At 41.1% G+C, this 17,957-nt stretch overlaps 1 protein-coding gene across 1 annotated transcript; it reads left to right on the forward strand.

Annotated features, from left to right (window-relative positions):
• The first annotated feature begins 406 nt into the window (after positions 1-406).
• Positions 407-16,157, forward strand: vps45 (vacuolar protein sorting 45 homolog). Its single transcript, XM_044336117.1, has 15 exons — positions 407-778; positions 1,103-1,237; positions 2,807-2,867; positions 3,705-3,784; positions 4,880-4,948; positions 5,256-5,393; positions 6,554-6,664; positions 7,746-7,880; positions 8,528-8,641; positions 8,716-8,883; positions 11,474-11,632; positions 12,562-12,669; positions 14,428-14,549; positions 14,984-15,115; positions 15,467-16,157. The coding sequence occupies exons 1-15, from the start codon at positions 686-688 to the stop codon at positions 15,546-15,548; spliced, it is 1,707 nt and encodes a 568-aa protein (XP_044192052.1). The 5' UTR covers positions 407-685; the 3' UTR covers positions 15,549-16,157.
• Positions 16,158-17,957: the final 1,800 nt, after the last annotated feature.

Genomic DNA, 17,957 nt, shown 5'->3' on the forward strand with positions numbered 1-17,957 from the left:
CAATGCAATATAAAATGCCACAGGGGGCAGACATAAGAACATGTATACAAAGCAAAGAACATACAAGAAGTAAAAAAAACAAAAGTAATCAAAAAAACATAAAGTAATTATGGAATCTGCCAAAAATGATAAATAGTTGGATTAAAAAGCTAAGATTCTATTCACAGTAGATTAAAATATCACTACCATGAAGAACGACCATTTGACTAGTTTTTCCCGATAGAAAGTTTTGCATATTGATCCAAAAATATTTTGGAACGTATATATTTGTTTTTAAATGCTTTATTTAACAAAATATTCACAAATTATAAGGCAAATCAACCAAAAACCAATAACAAACAAACAAAAAAAAACATGCAATAAAACTATTCAAATAAATAAATTAAATTAAAATATATAATACAACGTAAATGTGGAACGTATAAATCTAAAATAAAACTGCATTTGGCTACGCAATGACGCAGCACTGTGCGTGCGACGTAACTACGTCACCAACCCGGAAAGAATCGAGCAGTAGTGTTGTTATCGCAGCAGCTGGAGGCTCAGCTGATATTTGCTCGCAGTTTTCCTCCAAATCTAACAGAAGAAGAAGAAGAAGACGAGCTCGGACACGTTTCTCAGCCGTTAACGCTGTCTCCGGGCTTCTGTTTCCGTTGTTGTTGTTGTTGTTGTTGTCGTCGCCACCATGAACGTGACGCTGGCGGTGAAGCAGTACATCTCCAAGATGATCGAGAGCAGCGGGCCCGGCATGAAGGTGCTGCTGATGGACCGAGAGACGGTGAGAGGCCGGAGCACAACGTTACTGTCACTGATACTGTTACTGTAACTGTTACTGCTCACATATTAACAGTCAGTCTGTCTGTAACTGTTACTGAGTGTTTATATACTTACAGTCAGACTGTCTGTAACTGTTACTGAGTGCTTATATACTTACAGTCAGACTGTCTGTAACTGTTACTGAGTGCTTATATACTTACAGTCAGTCTGTCTGTTACTGTTACTGTTACTGTGTGTTTTACATTTTATGGAACAAATAACTGGTGTGTGTGTGTGTGTGTGTGTGTGTGTGTGTGTGTGCATGTGCGTGTGTGTGTGTGTGCAGACCAGTATAGTCAGTGTGGTGTACACTCAGTCAGAGATCCTGCAGAGGGAGGTTTACCTGTTTGAACGCATCGACTCTCAGAACAGAGACAGCATGAAACACCTGAAGGCCATCTGCTTCCTCAGACCCACCAAGGTACACTGCCTGTCTGTCTGTCTCTATATAATAATAATACTTGTGTGATTGTTTCCAGCAATCACACATTGTTCTTCTCACTCTTTATTCTTATTCCGTCTGCTGCATACTTTGTGCTATAAAAACCATTCAACTGTCAATCTGTGCAACTCATTCAGCAGATGTGTGCTTGTATTTTTCTGAAATGTAACATGTTTCAGTGATTTTATATAATTTTTTAAAACATTAAAATTTATAATGGCAGTCTATGGGACGAACCGTCCAACTGACTTGGAACCTTGGTCACTTTGACACTCAACTGCTCAGAAGTCCCTTATCGTACAGACGCCATTCAAACTGCAAAATATTCACAAAACTTTGAACGTTCAAAGTTATCAGATTGTTTAGTGATATCTTTTGTAGTTTTTCAGCAATTTAAGCCCAAAGTCAGGGTTTCAGACTTTTTCAGGTCTCATCAGTGTGTCATGTGATCAGGCACAGTGGAGAGCACAGATAATTTTAGGCCAGAAATGTTTTTCTAAACTGCTGTCACTCCCACAATTTTAACTCCTCAAGCACATATCTTGCCTCAGTATGTTGCCACAAGCCTCCTCTCTCTCACAATGTAAATACATTTCACATAGGACTTCTAGTTTTTGAGATCTGAACCTTAATTGATAGAGAGTCCCTGTCATGTTCTCATTGCCTGCAATACAGTCTGCAGGATGTTTGTCTCCTTTCACTCCAGTTTCTTAAACTTACAGATTCTCTCTTCCTTCAAACACTTTTTACACATATTATTCATTCTCATGTTAAACTAGTCTTGCTTTCACTAATGATGTACAAATCTCTGGGCTTCAAGCTCTAGTTTAAGACAAATACATTTTCTTTTCCTCTCATCCTTGTGAATGTCTGTTGGCTCAGTGGTTTAGAACACTGTTCTCATGATCAGCTTCGCCTTAGATGACAAGGTTGTGTGTTCAATACCTGCTCACTGCAGTGCTCCTCATAATATTGCTCTCATGTAGAAAATTGCTTTACATCTCTATCATGTACCATAAATCTATTCCTCTTTAGTTTACATTAACATTATTACCTAAAATGTGGATTGCTATTCTGATCCTACAGATCCTGTCTGAGTAGTCCGGTGGTTTAAGCTCATGTCACTTCTGAATTCTCTTTAGATCCAAAGGTTGTGAGTTCGAGCCCCGCTTAGGGCAGAACTCAGTAGAGTTGGAGGATGCAGGAGTGCACAGCTGATGTCAATCTGCTTAATGAGCTGAACTGAACTGCTTTTATGTCAATTTTATGCAATTGACAGACTAAATAGCAGAATCTGGCCTGGCATTGCTGTGTGATATGTTAGCTCAGTGCTCAGTCTGTCTTACAAACATGAGGGTGTAGGTTCAATTCCATTCATTGCTGATTTTAATCTTGCTAGATTTTTCAATACTCTTCAGCTTCCAGTTATGCAATCTGAATCCACTTTCAGCAATCACACGCAATTTCTACAGAAATTGCATTTTCTAGTATAATCATACCATTTATAATAGTGACGTTATTAATAACAGATGTGTGTGTATTGTGCAGGAGAACGTGGAACATCTGATCCAGGAGCTGAGGAGACCAAAGTACAGCGTCTACTTCATCTGTAAGACTCTCAGCAGACACTTCACATTTTTACTGCTGTCAAAGGGTCATTTCACACAAATCATAGAAACATAAAAGAGCAGACTGAGAGATCCCCACACGTCCACATGAACTCTTTAAATGTTGTAATTAAAGCACAGGTTCCCAGTGTTCCCAGTGTGTGTTAAACCAGCAGTCAGGTGTCCATATGAGCAGTGAAAGAGGTTTTTCCTCGCTGTAATCATTCCTCCTGTTCATACTGGATATTAAAAGATCCTTCAAATGTGCTTTCAATGGAAGTGATGGAGGATAAAATCCACAGTGTGTCCACACAGTCATTTAAAAGTCTGTGTGAAGCTTCTATTCAGCTTCATCAGTCTGAGTTAGTCATATCAAGTGGATATCTGACACATTTACAGTCTTTTTAGCATCAAATTCCCTCTTTGTGTTTCCTCGGACAGTGTTTCCCTGTTGAGCTGCAGGTGGAAGTATAGTAACAAAAAGAGGGACTTTGGCACTAAAAAGACTGTAACGTTGAAAGATATCTACTTGATTTGACTCATTTGGACGCTGAAGCTTCATATTAGCTTCAGATAAACTTTTAAATACATTTTTGCACAGAAGGAGGACTGTGGATTTTGTCCTCCATCACTTCCATTGTAAGGTCATTATGAAGGGATCTTCTAATGGTCAGTATGAACAGGAGGAATGATTACAGCAAGAAACACAGCTTTAATGTTCATTTGAAGACTGACTGTTGGTTTAAAATGGACTTGAAAAATTGTGAACCATCCTTTGATGTTGAATAATTGTCTGATCATATTGTGTGTGTGTGTGCATGTGTGTGTGTGTGTTTCAGACTTCAGTAATGTGATCAGTAAGAGTGAGATCAAAGCTCTGGCTGAGGCTGATGAACAGGAAGTGGTGGCTGAAGTCCAGGTGAGTCTCAAACACACTGAGACAACAGAAGTGTTTCAATCCAAAAAAACACAGTGTTTCCTGTCTGAGGTGTAACAGCAGCTGTGTGGATAAAAAACAAATGTAAACAGACTGAGTGAATAAATGATGACGTCATGAATCATGTGACTTAAATGTCACTGAAGAGCTGAAAACATCAGATCTGTGTGGAGCGATGATGAAGAGACTGTAACCTTCCTCACATCAATACATGAAACTAACAGAAACGTCATATTTCCATCATGTTTTCCATCGTTTGAGCTTTGACTGTCGCTCGTTTAATGACGTCATCTTGTTGTTTCTTCTTCTTCTGCGACGGTTTAACGGCGCCGACTGTTTATCTGCTGATATTCACAACAACAGCAGCAGCAGGATGGAAACAAACATTCAGGACGTTTTCTGTCGATGATTTTCAGTTAAAATTTGAGCTTCATTTGGATGAAACTTGACTCCTGAGTGCAGCTCAGTCACCTGATCAGGAGTTTTGTCATCTGTCCTCAGGACACTTTACATTTAGGAAAAAGTTTTGTACAATCAGTATTTCATAGACACAGTGTCCTGAAATTAGTTCATTTTTAGACAAAGAAAAGTGAAACAATATAACACTTTACACATTGTAAAGGTTCATCTATATAACATGAACTAAGGCTCGTACCACAATGTCCATCCTCAGCTGGACCTTTAAAATACTGAAACTCAACAGTAGAAAACAGCACAAAACACAAACAGTGATGCAGTAAAAGTTTCGTAAAACGACCAGCAGGTGACCCACGACTGATCCGTTTGAATTCCTGACAAAGAAGTAAAAACTCATTATATTATTCATTAAACATTCTGTGTTTAAATGTACACACATTAACTGTAACTGTAATGTAAATACATAGAAATATAAAAGAACAGCAGAACTAATTCACCACAGAAAATATTTAAATCTAATGAAGATTTTACAGAAGTTTCATGTCTGTTGAAAATGATGCTTCTAATTCAGACTGAACCAGGAGATTATAAAACAAGACGTTTAGTTAAACTGGATCTGTTTGTTTGTTTGTTTGTTTGTTTGTTTGTTTGTGTCTGCAGGAGTTTTATGGAGATTTCATCGCTGTGAATCCTCACCTGTTCTCCCTCAACCTGCAGGGAGTCGCCAGGGTACGAAAGAAACCTCTAATGACTCTGATGAAGATATTAATATTATTAGATTGTTTTATATGATAATTATCTGTAGTAATGTTGAAAACGTTTGGGGATTAAAGCTGCAATCGATTATCGATTAGTCAACTGACAGAAAATGAATCACCAACTATTGATAATCGTAATCGATTAGTCATTTAGGACATTTTACAAGCAAAAAGGCAAAAAATTCTGTTCCAGCATCTCTTATTTTCTGCTTTTCTCTGTTTTATATCACTGTAAATGAAGTATTGTGTGTGTGTGTGTGTGTGTGTGACATCATCAGGGGCGGAGCTGGGAGCCCTCCATGTTGTCTCGCTGCACTCAGGGTCTGACCTCCGTCCTGCTCGCTCTAAAGAAATGTCCCATGATCCGCTACCAGCTGTCCTCCGACATGTCCAAACGCCTGGCCGAGAGCGTCAAGGTTTCCACGGCAACACAACACACAACAACATTACCACACTGCACGCATCACCCAGGGCGACCAGACGTCACGTCCTCTTTGTCCCGAACATTTGACCAAACACGAGTTTTGATTAGTTATACCCTGAAAAAACATGAAATACTGATTGTTGTGAGACATTTTTTTGGTGTTGCCCTCAGACGGGCACTGATCTGTCCATAGCCTGCATGAATTATGACTGTTGTAGTGTTTTTTAGTACATGTACACGTGCATGCTCTTTTCCCCTTTTTGTATGCTAGTGTAGATGGTAAATGGATTGTACTTGTTTAGCGCCTTTCTAGTCTTCCAACCACTCAAAGGGCTTTTACATTACGAATCACATTCATACGCTGAATGGGTACAGAGGCTACCATGCAAGGTCCCAACCTGCCCATCAGAGGAAATCTAATCATTCACACACTGATGGCAGCCATCAGGAGCAACTTAGGGTTAAGTATCTTGCCCAAGGACACGTCGACATGCAGACTGGAGGAGCCGGGAATCAAACCACCGATCTTCCACTTGGTGAACGACCCGCTCTACCTCCTGAGTCACAGCCGCCCCAGATAGAGGTTGTAGTCAAAGTTACTATGAAAGTTGCTCAGTGGTGCATGAAGCAAAAAGAGTTTAAAGAATTAGATCTTCTGCATCCATGTGGCGCATAGAGCAGCTGCACCAGAGACTTCTGCCGGCCAAACCAGCTAACTTCCTGTTAGCCCTCCGCTAACTTGAATGAGATAAATAATTTAATTGTGCGGCTCTTCTAGACTTTCAAAATGTTATCAGATCAAATGGATCAAATTCTGATAGTGAAACAAGTCATTTCGCAGGTTGTGATGTTCAGAAAACTGTATCCACCGTTTCACAGCTGCTCCTTTCCCCATGATGTCTTTTTCAGTTAGTGTGCATCATGTGACGGACCAGGAAGTTGGTTTGGCCACCATGAACTGATGAAATGAATAAAATAAAATGAACTGATAATGATTCACACACTGTTACATACAACAGTCACTGCGTTTATGACACACAGTTGACTTCATGAACAAAAATAAACATTTTAGAGCCGAGTTTCGACTTCACCCTAGCATCACCTCCGACCTCTGACCTCTGACCTCATCTCTCTCTCTCTCTCTGTCAACAGCAAATCATCACTAAAGAGTACGAGCTGTTTGACTTCAGGAAGACTGAAGTTCCTCCTCTGCTCCTCATTCTCGACCGAAGCGACGACGCCATCACACCTCTGCTCAACCAGGTGACCAATCACAGAGCTCAGCGTGATGACATCATCATGTGTCGACCAGAAACACTCAGAAGTTTATTTACAGATTTATAGTTCTGTTACTGTAGCAGAGGTTTCATTCGAGTTCATACTGGACCGCCGGCCTTTCTCACTACAGAGTTCACTAAGTTCAGACTTGACAAGTTCAACTCAGGAGAACAAACTCTGGAGGACAGGAGGACGCAGTACCATCATTCCCAACTGGAACAGCAGCTCAGCTTCAACACGCCTGAACCTGACTGTACTAACCCTAAATCATCTCAACTCAAAGCTCCACCAACAGACTTTTATCAAGTTCAAGATGCAGTCAGTTATGTTAAAGCTTCACTTTACATTCAGACAAACTAATGTTAGGGTTTGGGTTAGGGTAGGGTTAGAGGGTTAGGGTTGGGTTAGAGGGTTCGGGTTAGAGGGTTAGGGTTACAAACTAACCAATTTCGTCTGTGAGACCAACATTTATCTTCCAGAAGGAATTAAATCATATATCAAAATGCTGCGGAGACATTAGAGCCAGCGGTGAATCAGCTGCAGATCAGTTCATGGATCATGTTCTCCCGGTATGACCACATGTTAACCAGCTGATCATCTCAGGAGTCGGGCCGCTAGCAGCTGGTCTCACCAGGCCAGCGGCTCCCAAACATCTCCCAGAACATCCCAGCAGCTTTACAGACTGGAGTTATTGGGATAAACTGACCATATGTTGGGAATCTACATGTTACATATTAACAGTCCTTAATTGAAAGTTACAACAGCTTTTAGCCTCAAAATCTCTGCCATCGCCGCTGGTTGGTGCAAAATGCATTCTGGGATACTTCGCTGTCACAAGTCCACACGAGACAAATAAACACGTTGATACAACAGACAGAGCAAGAACTCTTCAACTCATTTGGACTGAACTTGGCTAAATGTGGAAATTGGAACATTAGTTGAACTGTGATTGATGACGTTTCACAAAAACACAAGAACAGACTGAGAAAGGCCTCCTCTGATCTCTGCTCTTCTTCTTCTTCTTCTTCTTCTTCTTCTTCTTCTTCTGCTTCTTCTTCTCCTGTAGTGGACGTACCAGGCGATGGTCCACGAGCTGCTGGGTCTCAACAACAACCGGATCGACCTCTCCAGAGTTCCAGGGATCAACAAAGACCTGCGGGAGGTGGTGCTGTCTGCCGAGAACGACGAGTTTTACGCCAACGTGAGTCTGAAAACACAAAATGTAAAACAGCGAAAATATAAAAGAGGCAGTTTGATCTTTAGACACACGTCTGGATCAACCAGGTCCAACTTTCAGTTTACAGGTTTTTTAAAGTCGAGTTTCGAACTGTTTGTTGTTTGAAGGTGAAAAAACATCAACAAAGTTGTTATTTATTTCTAGAAAACCCAAAAAATATACAGTTATGGTCTCGTATGACACAGAAATTCATTACATCATCACATTTGAGAAGCTGGAACCAGAAAATGTTTGACGTTTCTGCTTAAAAAATGAGTTAAAATAGTTGAAATATTAATTGTATTGGTAGTGGTAGATAGTTTCAGCTCCATATTAATTACATAAATTATACGTAAACCCACAATTTGCATGAGTGCAGCTTGTTTTTCTACAACTTGACTGATTCTTACATCAAAGTTAATTTATTACTGTAGAAACTGTCCGTTTGCTTCATATCAGCAGATTGTTCTGACTCCCTTTACTCCTCAAACTAAAAGTATGACCAAAATTACGTCACTCTGAGCCAGTTAGGAATGATTTCTGCTTTGAGACACTTCATAAACGCAAAACCCTGAATAACATCACAAAACACAAAGTTTAAATGAAAAGTTGTGTGTGTTTGTGTGTGTTAGAACCTGTACTTGAACTTCGGGGAGATCGGCACCAACATTAAGAACCTGATGGAGGATTTCCAGAAGAAGAAGCCTAAAGGACAACAGAAGCTGGAGTCCATCACAGACATGAAGGTGACTGACGGACTGACGGTCAGTGTTCAGTCAGTGTTGGTCTGTGTGTGTTTCATGTGTGTTTCCTCCTGCAGGCGTTTGTGGATAACTACCCTCAGTTTAAGAAGATGTCGGGCACCGTGTCCAAACATGTGACGGTGGTCGGGGAGCTGTCCCGGCTGGTGTCGGAGCGTCAGCTGATGGAGCTGTCGGAGGCGGAGCAGGAGCTGGCCTGTCAGAATGACCACTCCAACGCTCAGCAGGTAACACTGGTTGATCTGGTCTCCTTTACAGCAGAGAGTCAACATCAGAGATCAGAGTAGAGAAGCTTCTCCTGTTTATCTGCTCTGAGCTTCGCCATGTTGGGCGGCAGCTAGTATCACTGATTAACCTTCACTCTCTGAGAAACTTAATGACAAAATGAAACTCATCTGTTGTCGGTTTGTGTGTCTGCACTCGACCAAAGATCATCTGTTAGAGAAGAAGCTCCACTCTGTAACACAGCTGTACAACCAGAGTGTTTCTGTAGTTCCAACAACTCCAACAGAGTGAGACGTCTTCTCTCCAGAGGATCAGGAGTCTCACTCAGTTATGAACCTGCATCTTCAGTATCTAGGAAAAGGAAGTTGGCAGAACCTTTTTTATCAACCCTGAGTAGCGTCTGCAGGTATTTGTTTCAGCCCCAACAACCTTCACCAATAAGATGGCAGCCTGTTAGTAACCTGAGAGGAGAAACCCGTTTAGCTTATTGCTCTGAGTGCATGATAATAACTGAAGGAGAATCAGATGAGTGTGTCAACATTTTATCAATGAAGAATCTGAATTATGGTGGCAGGACAGTAAGGGAGCGACGTTTAGAGACATTACTAAGAAAATCAAACATGAGGGAGAAATGTCCTCCGTCTCCGGTGGAATTACACCTTCGATCATCAGGATGTGGCGGAAAAAACATCAGCAGGGAAAAAACTTTCAGAAAAAGTTTGAGTTCAGAGTTTTTATCAACCATCAGCTTTATGGTTGCTGCTCTCGCTGTGTCTGAGTGACGTATAAACATGTTGTTAACATGTCGCCCTGTGTTGTAAACATGTTGTAAACATGTTGTCCTGTGTTGTAAACATGTCGTCCAGTGTTGTAAACATGTTGTAAACATGTTGTAAACATGTTGTCCTGTGTTGTAAACATGTCGTCCAGTGTTGTAAACATGTCGTCCAGTGTTGTAAACATGTTGTCCTGTGTTGTAAACATGTTGTAAACATGTTGTCCTGTGTTGTAAACATGTCGTCCCGTGTTGTAAACATGTCGTCCCGTGTTGTAAACATGTTGTAAACATGTCGTCCCATGTTGTAAACATGTTGTAAACATGTTGTCCTGTGTTGTAAACATGTCGTCCCGTGTTGTAAACATGTTGTCCCATGTTGTAAACATGTAAACATGTTGTCCCGTGTTGTAAACATGTTGTAAACATGTCATCCTGTGTTGTAAACATGTCGTCCCATGTTGTAAACATGTTGTCAACATGTCGTCCCGTGTTGTAAACATGTTGTAAACATGTAAACATGTCGTCCCGTGTTGTAAACATGTTGTAAACATGTCGTCCCGTGTTGTAAACATGTTGTCCCGTGTTGTAAACATGTTGTCCCGTGTTGTAAACATGTTGTCCCGTGTTGTAAACATGTTGTAAACATGTCGTCCCGTGTTGTAAACATGTAAACATGTCGTCCCGTGTTGTAAACATGTTGTAAACATGTCGTCCCGTGTTGTAAACATGTTGTCCTGTGTTGTAAACATGTTGTCCCGTGTTGTAAACATGTTGTAAACAAGTTGTTAACATGTCGTCCCGTGTTGTAAACATGTCGTCCTGTGTTGTAAACATGTTGTAAACATGTTGTCCCGTGTTGTAAACATGTTGTCCTGTGTTGTAAACATGTTGTCCCGTGTTGTAAACATGTTGTCCCGTGTTGTAAACATGTTGTAAACATGTCGTCCCGTGTTGTAAACATGTCGTCCCGTGTTGTAAACATGTAAACATGTCGTCCCGTGTTGTAAACATGTAAACATGTCGTCCCGTGTTGTAAACATGTAAATATGTCGTCCCGTGTTGTAAACATGTTGTAAACATGTCGTCCCGTGTTGTAAACATGTTGTCCTGTGTTGTAAACATGTTGTCCCGTGTTGTAAACATGTCGTCCCGTGTTGTAAACATGTTGTAAACATGTCGTCCCGTGTTGTAAACATGTAAACATGTCGTCCCGTGTTGTAAACATGTAAACATGTCGTCCCGTGTTGTAAACATGTAAACATGTCGTCCCGTGTTGTAAACATGTTGTAAACATGTCGTCCCGTGTTGTAAACATGTAAACATGTCGTCCCGTGTTGTAAACATGTAAACATGTCGTCCCGTGTTGTAAACATGTAAACATGTCGTCCCGTGTTGTAAACATGTAAACATGTCGTCCCGTGTTGTAAACATGTTGTAAACATGTCGTCCCGTGTTGTAAACATGTAAACATGTCGTCGCGTGTTGTAAACATGTAAACATGTTGTCCCGTGTTGTAAACATGTTGTAAACATGTTGTCCCGTGTTGTAAACATGTCGTCCCGTGTTGTAAACATGTTGTAAACATGTCGTCCCGTGTTGTAAACATGTAAACATGTCGTCCCGTGTTGTAAACATGTTGTAAACATGTCGTCCCGTGTTGTAAACATGTTGTAAACATGTTGTCCTGTGTTGTAAACATGTTGTAAACATGTCGTCCCGTGTTGTAAACATGTCGTCCCGTGTTGTAAACATGTTGTAAACATGTTGTCCTGTGTTGTAAACATGTTGTAAACATGTCGTCCCGTGTCTTTCAGAGCGTGCGTCGTCTGCTGCAGAATCCTCGGCTGACGGAGTTGGACGCCGTGCGGCTCGTGATGCTCTACGCTCTGAGATACGAACGCCACAGCAGCAGCATCCTGCCCGCTCTGATGGACGAGCTGAGCCGAAGAGGAGTGTCCGAACGCCACCGCAGGGTAATGATGTCATCAGTCACACTGGCCTCTGATTGGCCAGTGAAGGCTGGTGTTTGATTTGATTCATTTTAGATCTTAACTGAAACATGCAGGAGGGTTTTGGTGGTTTGCAGTCAGGAGCTGCTTCACTTTAACATCCAGTCTTGACGTCTTTTCATCAAATCTTTCTGTTTTCATGAGGAGCAGAACTTTAACATTAACAGACTCATTTATGTCTGCAGGTTGATGTGAAGAATAAAACAAACATAACAATCTGACAAACATCAGTATCAGAGACAACAGCTGCCAGCACATCTGTCTGCAGTGACATCAGGCTGCCAGCAGGTGGAGCAGCTTCACCTGGTAGAAACCAAACCAGTGATGAAAGCAGAACTGGATCCAGTTATCGTCACTGTCAAATAATGTGACAGTTAAGCTTTAAACATCTCGACCAGACAGTCAATAAATGTTCAAATGATCCAATATTTCAGCAAAAATCAAAGATTAGAGAAAAAGTCCAAAAACTGAAAACAGATTTGTGTATCAGAACTTTGTTTTTTCTTCTTTCCTCTCCCATTAATCATCTCACCACCCCTCAGATTTATCTGATGACCCTTTGGAGGGGCCCCACCCCTAGGTTGGTCTATGAAATGTCAGAAAACAGTGAAAATGATGTTTTCAGATATCGAAAACTCAAATATATTCAGTTTTCTGTTAAAGAAAAACAGAAAATCATTATTGTGGAGAAACTGACATGATGGATGAGATTTCTTATGGAATTAATAACATTTTGTATTGTTCAAAAACAAATCAATTAATCTCTTGTTTCTTTCAACTCTATTTAGAATTTGTATTAGTTTTCATGTTGAGGCTGTCAGGGAGGGTCCTCACTAGTATAGAAGTACTAATGTGTGTGTATGAAATCTAATGTGTGTGTGTTTGTGTGTCAGATGGTTCAGTGTGTGGTGGAGTACGGAGGGAAAAGAGTCAGAGGAAGTGACCTCATCGCGCCGACAGACGCTGTCGCCATCACCAAACAGTTCTTCAAGGGCCTCAAGGTGCTCACACACACACACACACACACAATACAACCTAGCACACAGAATCGCCATGGCAACCACCTCATACACCCTAGCAACCACTGAGAATAACCTGACAACCAGCCGCTGCAAGAGCTTTTATTCATTTTTACCTTTAACAGCTGAAAGCTTTAAGTCACAGAGTAAATAAACGGATCAGGGCCTCGTTACCTGATAACCATCGATCTTACAAGTTACAGTGTTTCCTAACAGCATTTCTACACACGCCGAAGGTGATGATGAATACATTTTAAAGTAACTTCGCACCTTTACATATTTATATATTTCTGTAAGCTGTGCTATGTAATGAAAATACATGACAAAGTGTAAATGTTGTAAACAACAAAGATAAATATTTAATATTTTTTTATATTTAATATTTAGTATGAAAACGAAGCTTTGTGTGCAGTAAACAGTCTGCAGTCTGTTGATTCATCTGCTGGAGGAAGATTCAAACCAAATGAATCAGCTGAGTTTGCTTTAAGTTTCATACTGTCATCATCTCCGTATTAGACTGTCTGTATGTAGCATGAATAGAAACCGTCGCTATGCTGACGATACTCCGCTCTTCCTGTCACGACTGCCGGACGACCTCACGGTCTCGGCTCGGATCTCGTCATGTCCTGCCGATGTATCAGCACGGATGAAAGAACGCCACCTTCATCTTAACCTCTCTAAGACCGAACTCCTTGTCATCCCAGCCAGTCCTTCTATACAACAGAACATCAGCATCCAGCTTGAATCAGCCCACAAAGTCTGCCTGATGCTTGGGTGTCATGACTGATGACCAACTAACCTTTAAGGTTCACGTGTCGCTTTGGCCTGAACAACATCAGGAAGTCCTGGTACAGGCTCATTGACTAAATAAACCACTAGGGAAGTGTCACATCAGCCAGAAGAGATGGATATGTGATGAAGAAGAGGGAGAGGAGGACAATGATGACCCAGACTGACAAATCAGTTGTTAAATACATTCATACGTATTTTGGTTTAGTTTTACTTTCTAATTTAAACATCAACATCAAACATCACTTAACAAAGAACATCAGTGTTTTTGAAAACTTAAAAATGTACAGAAACAATGAAAACTTCAATGAAACGTAGTCTTTGGTTCATCCTGCAGCTTATTAAGATGCTCTGAACCTCCTACGAGTGATTGTTCATCTACCGTCATTCCTAAGAGGCTTCACTTACGATGCTTTTTGGAAACAGCTCTGAAGCTTAAGAAGGTTTGTAAGATAGATTTTATGATCATCTCAGCGTTAAGATGCTTTCAGGAAAAGAGGAACAGGTGTGTAACAGACAGACATGGACATTAAGCTGAGAGCTGGAGAGGCAGAGATACTGTCAGGTGAAGAAGAACCAAAAATCTTCCTCAGAGTCACAACTGAGTCGGATCTGAACACACAGACATGAAACATGTTGATATGATTCACACTTCCTGAGGATCATTATCTCTGATGTCATCACCAGTAAACCTCCATGAATCCACTTAGAAACCAGAAAACAAAGAGGCTGCAGAACATTTTAAATCAGTGATAGTTGTCTGAACATCATGTGACGCTGCAGACAGGAAGCTGCTAACAGCTGATTCACAGGACTTTTAATGGAGACTGTTTGACTAAATGTGAACAAAATTACAACAGTTCCAATAACAACCAGAAATAATTAATAATTGTGTGTGTGTGTGTGTGTGTGTGTGTGTGTGTGTGTGTGTGTGTGTGTGTGTGTGTGCAGGGTGTGGAGAACGTGTACACTCAGCATCAGCCTCTGATACATGACACTCTGGATCAGCTGATCAAAGGTCGACTGAAGGACAGTCAGTTTCCGTACCTGGGAGCCAGCAGCCTCCGAGACAGGTAACACACACACACACACACACACCTGAGAGAGACACACACACACACACCTGAGAGAGACACACACACACACACACACACCTGAGAGACACACACCTGAGACACACACACACACACACACACCTGAGAGACACACACCTGAGACACACACACACACACACACCTGAGAGACACACACACACACATACACACACACACACACACACACACCTGAGAGAGACACACACACACACACACCGGAGACACACACACCTGAGCTGAAATATGAAAGATATTTTGGTTTGTTTTACACTTTTTTGTTTGCTACATTTATTTATTTATTTCCAAATGTCTGACAGACCCTAACCCTGGTGTTTGTGTATGTGTGTGTGTGTGCGTGTGTGCGTGTGTGTGTGTGTGTGCGCGTGTGTGTGTGCGTGTGTGTGTGTGTTCAGACCCCAGGACATCATCGTGTTTATGATCGGTGGAGCCACGTATGAAGAAGCTCTGACTGTCTACAACCTGAACCGCAGCACACCTGGAGTCCGCATCGTGCTGGGAGGAAGTAACATCCACAACACCAAGAGGTCACACACACACACACACACACACACACACACACACACCTAGCCCCCCTTACTATAACCTAAACCATCATAACTAAATATCTTATTCTAACCTTTAAAGGACGAGTTGTGTTTCAAGTCCATCTTAAATCAACAGTCAGGAGCCTAAACGAACAGTGAAACCTTCTTGCTGTAATCATTCCTCCTGTTCATACTGACCATCAGAAGATCCTTCATAATGACCTTACAATGGAAGTGATGAAGGACAAAGTCACTTCTTTATGTGCAAATATGTATTTAACAGTTTACCTGAAGATGATACGAAGCTTCCACTGTCTGAATTACGTCTCTCTGTCTTTCTCTTACTCTCAGTTTCCTGGAGGAAGTGATGTCAACGACGGGTCACGTCAGCGACAGAGCGCAAGTAGGCGGTCGCCATAGCAGCAGGCGCTGAGCACAAACACAGAAACACTCCTGAACAGCATCATTCCCTCTCTCTCTCTGTCTCTGCTGCCGTTTTGTGTCCAATGTTTGTTTAAATCCTCTTGTTCTCCGTCATTTCCAGAGACAGCTCCAGGACCTGATTAGCCTAGCTTAGCATAAAGACTGGAAGCAGGTGGAAACTGTTAGCCAAGCTCAAAAGAGACAAAAAAATCCAAGTCAGACTGCTTTGGGGTCGTTGGAAGTGTGATTCTCTTCTTTTATTTAAGGCTGACGTTTCATGTTTATGTCTGAGAAATGTGATGGATTTCTGTTTGAACGTTAAGAGAGAATTTGGGGACACTGAAACTAAACCAGACTGTAGATCTTATAATCGTGTATGAATATATTTTCTGTCCATGTCAAATACACAAATGTGTCTTGTTTTTCTCTTCAGAAGGAAATTCCACCTAAAATTATAGTTCTCTCATGTTGATAAGTGTGTTTTCATCCGCCTCGTTTTATTCACAATTTTATTTTGTGCATTAAAAACACTGGAAATTCAAATGAAAGTCTAAATAACGTGTAAACAGCAGCTGTGTGGATAAAAATCAAATATAAACAGACTGAGTGAATAAATTAATCATGTGACTAAAAGGTCAGTGAAGAGCTGAAAACATCAGATCTGTGTGGAGCGATGATGAGGAGACTGTAACCTTCCTCACATCGATACATGAAACTAACAGAAACGTCATATTTCCATCATGTTTTCCATGTGGATGTTTTGTAAGAGCTGGATACTGAAAATGGCGCCAATTCAGTCTGTTAAGAATTGCTTGGCTGGCGCATTCACCAACAAATTTTCTATCTTCCGGGTTTGCTTCCACGTTTTGCGGCCCACTGAATATACGCAGTGATGTTTCCCCCGCTGGCCCCGCCCACAAGTTCCCACTCGGCCCATAGACTTTACATTGCGATGACGTCACAGATTTTTAAATGGCTTTTCCCGGCTCAAGGAAACAAATATAAAACCTCCGTGGATCAAAAATTCATAATAGAAAGAATCATTCTTGTCCTGTCAACAGTTCTCTTTTATAATGATGGTTTATGCTTTTTGGGGGGATTTTTGCTGCAATACCACGAGTGACCACTGGGAAAAACTGGCTGCAATGCCGAGCATCATGGTGCTGTATATACACCATAGACTGTATAAAAATATGGACGTAGTTACCGTGACGTCACCCATTGGTTTCTGAAGAGCGGTTTTGAAGCTCAAAGATGGCCGTCGCCATCTTGGCAGTGCGTGACTCTGCCTAACTCCCAGCCAATCAAAAATAGGCAAAGAGGCGGGCCGAATGGCTGAAACAAGCCACCTAGCGGCCGGCGGACCTGTCACTCAAAGCAGCCATGTCCTTCATTATGCAGAACTATACGGCTTAATAAAATTTAAATGGGTGAGTTATAAAAAAATTCACCCCCCGTACAGTTGTCATGAAAGAGGAAATTAGCTACAAAGACCAAAACCGTTGTTTGTACCAGACTGTAAACATGTTTATTTCTGCTGTAAAGTTGGACATTTTAACATGGGGGTCTATGGGGATTGAGTCACTTTTGGAGCCTCAAGTGGTCATTCAAGGAACTGCAGTTTTTGGCTTCATTTTACAGCCCCGGAGGTTGCTGCTTATACATCCATGTATCCAGCTCTTATAATACATTCATGGTTTTCCATTGTTTGAGCTTTGACTGATGCTCTTCTAACGAGGTCATCTTGTTGTGTCTCTTCCTCTGCAATAGTTTAATGACACTGACTCAAGAATCTGTTCATCTCCTAATATTCACTACAGTTTGTTTTGGACCATTTTCCTGAAATTCAGTTAAAATTTGAGCTAAATTTGGATGAAACTTGACTGTAAAACCACTTCTTCTGGTTTCCCAACTACATTTCAAGAGACAAAATCTTTCAGATTATTCTTGAAACCTGAAACCTGATCGTCAAAAATCAGTTACAGATATTTAATGCTGTATTCTGTTTGAAGCTGCATGACTGATATTTGATTGCACAGTATCATTTTTGAAGAAACACTTTCTCACCAATAAGGCTGCAACTAACAATTATTTTCATTGTCGATTATTTTTTCAATTGATCGATTCACTTTTAGTCTATGAAACGTCATACATTTGTGAAAAAATGCCCGTCACAGTTTCCCAGAGTCCAAGGTGATATCTTCACATTTGTAGTTTTGTAGTTAAAACACAAAAATCTTCGATCCAGAGAGATATATGACAAAGAAAAGATTCAAAACCTCTTATTTCAGAGACAAATTCTGGTAGTGTCCTGGTCACCCGGATCTGTGCACCTTCAGTAAAGTTCATCGGGTGTTTGGACCCTGAAATACCTGCTTACAAGTTCAGTTTTTGACCAAGTGATACCTCGAAAACAAAG

Source organism: Thunnus albacares, chromosome 19, assembly GCF_914725855.1.
Source record: "Thunnus albacares chromosome 19, fThuAlb1.1, whole genome shotgun sequence".
In the NCBI taxonomy this organism is placed as follows: Eukaryota; Metazoa; Chordata; class Actinopteri; order Scombriformes; family Scombridae; genus Thunnus; species Thunnus albacares.

What these genes read in the sequence shown, in the direction of transcription:
- vps45 (XM_044336117.1), top strand. Translation starts at nt 686, where the DNA reads ATGAACGTGACGCTGGCGGTGAAGCAGTACATCTCCAAGATGATCGAG. An exon ending in GCTTCCTCAGACCCACCAAG is followed by an intron (nt 1,238 to 2,806) that starts GTACACTGCCTG and finishes TGTATTGTGCAG; the next exon opens with GAGAACGTGGAACATCTGAT. An exon ending in GTACAGCGTCTACTTCATCT is followed by an intron (nt 2,868 to 3,704) that starts GTAAGACTCTCA and finishes TGTGTGTTTCAG; the next exon opens with ACTTCAGTAATGTGATCAGT.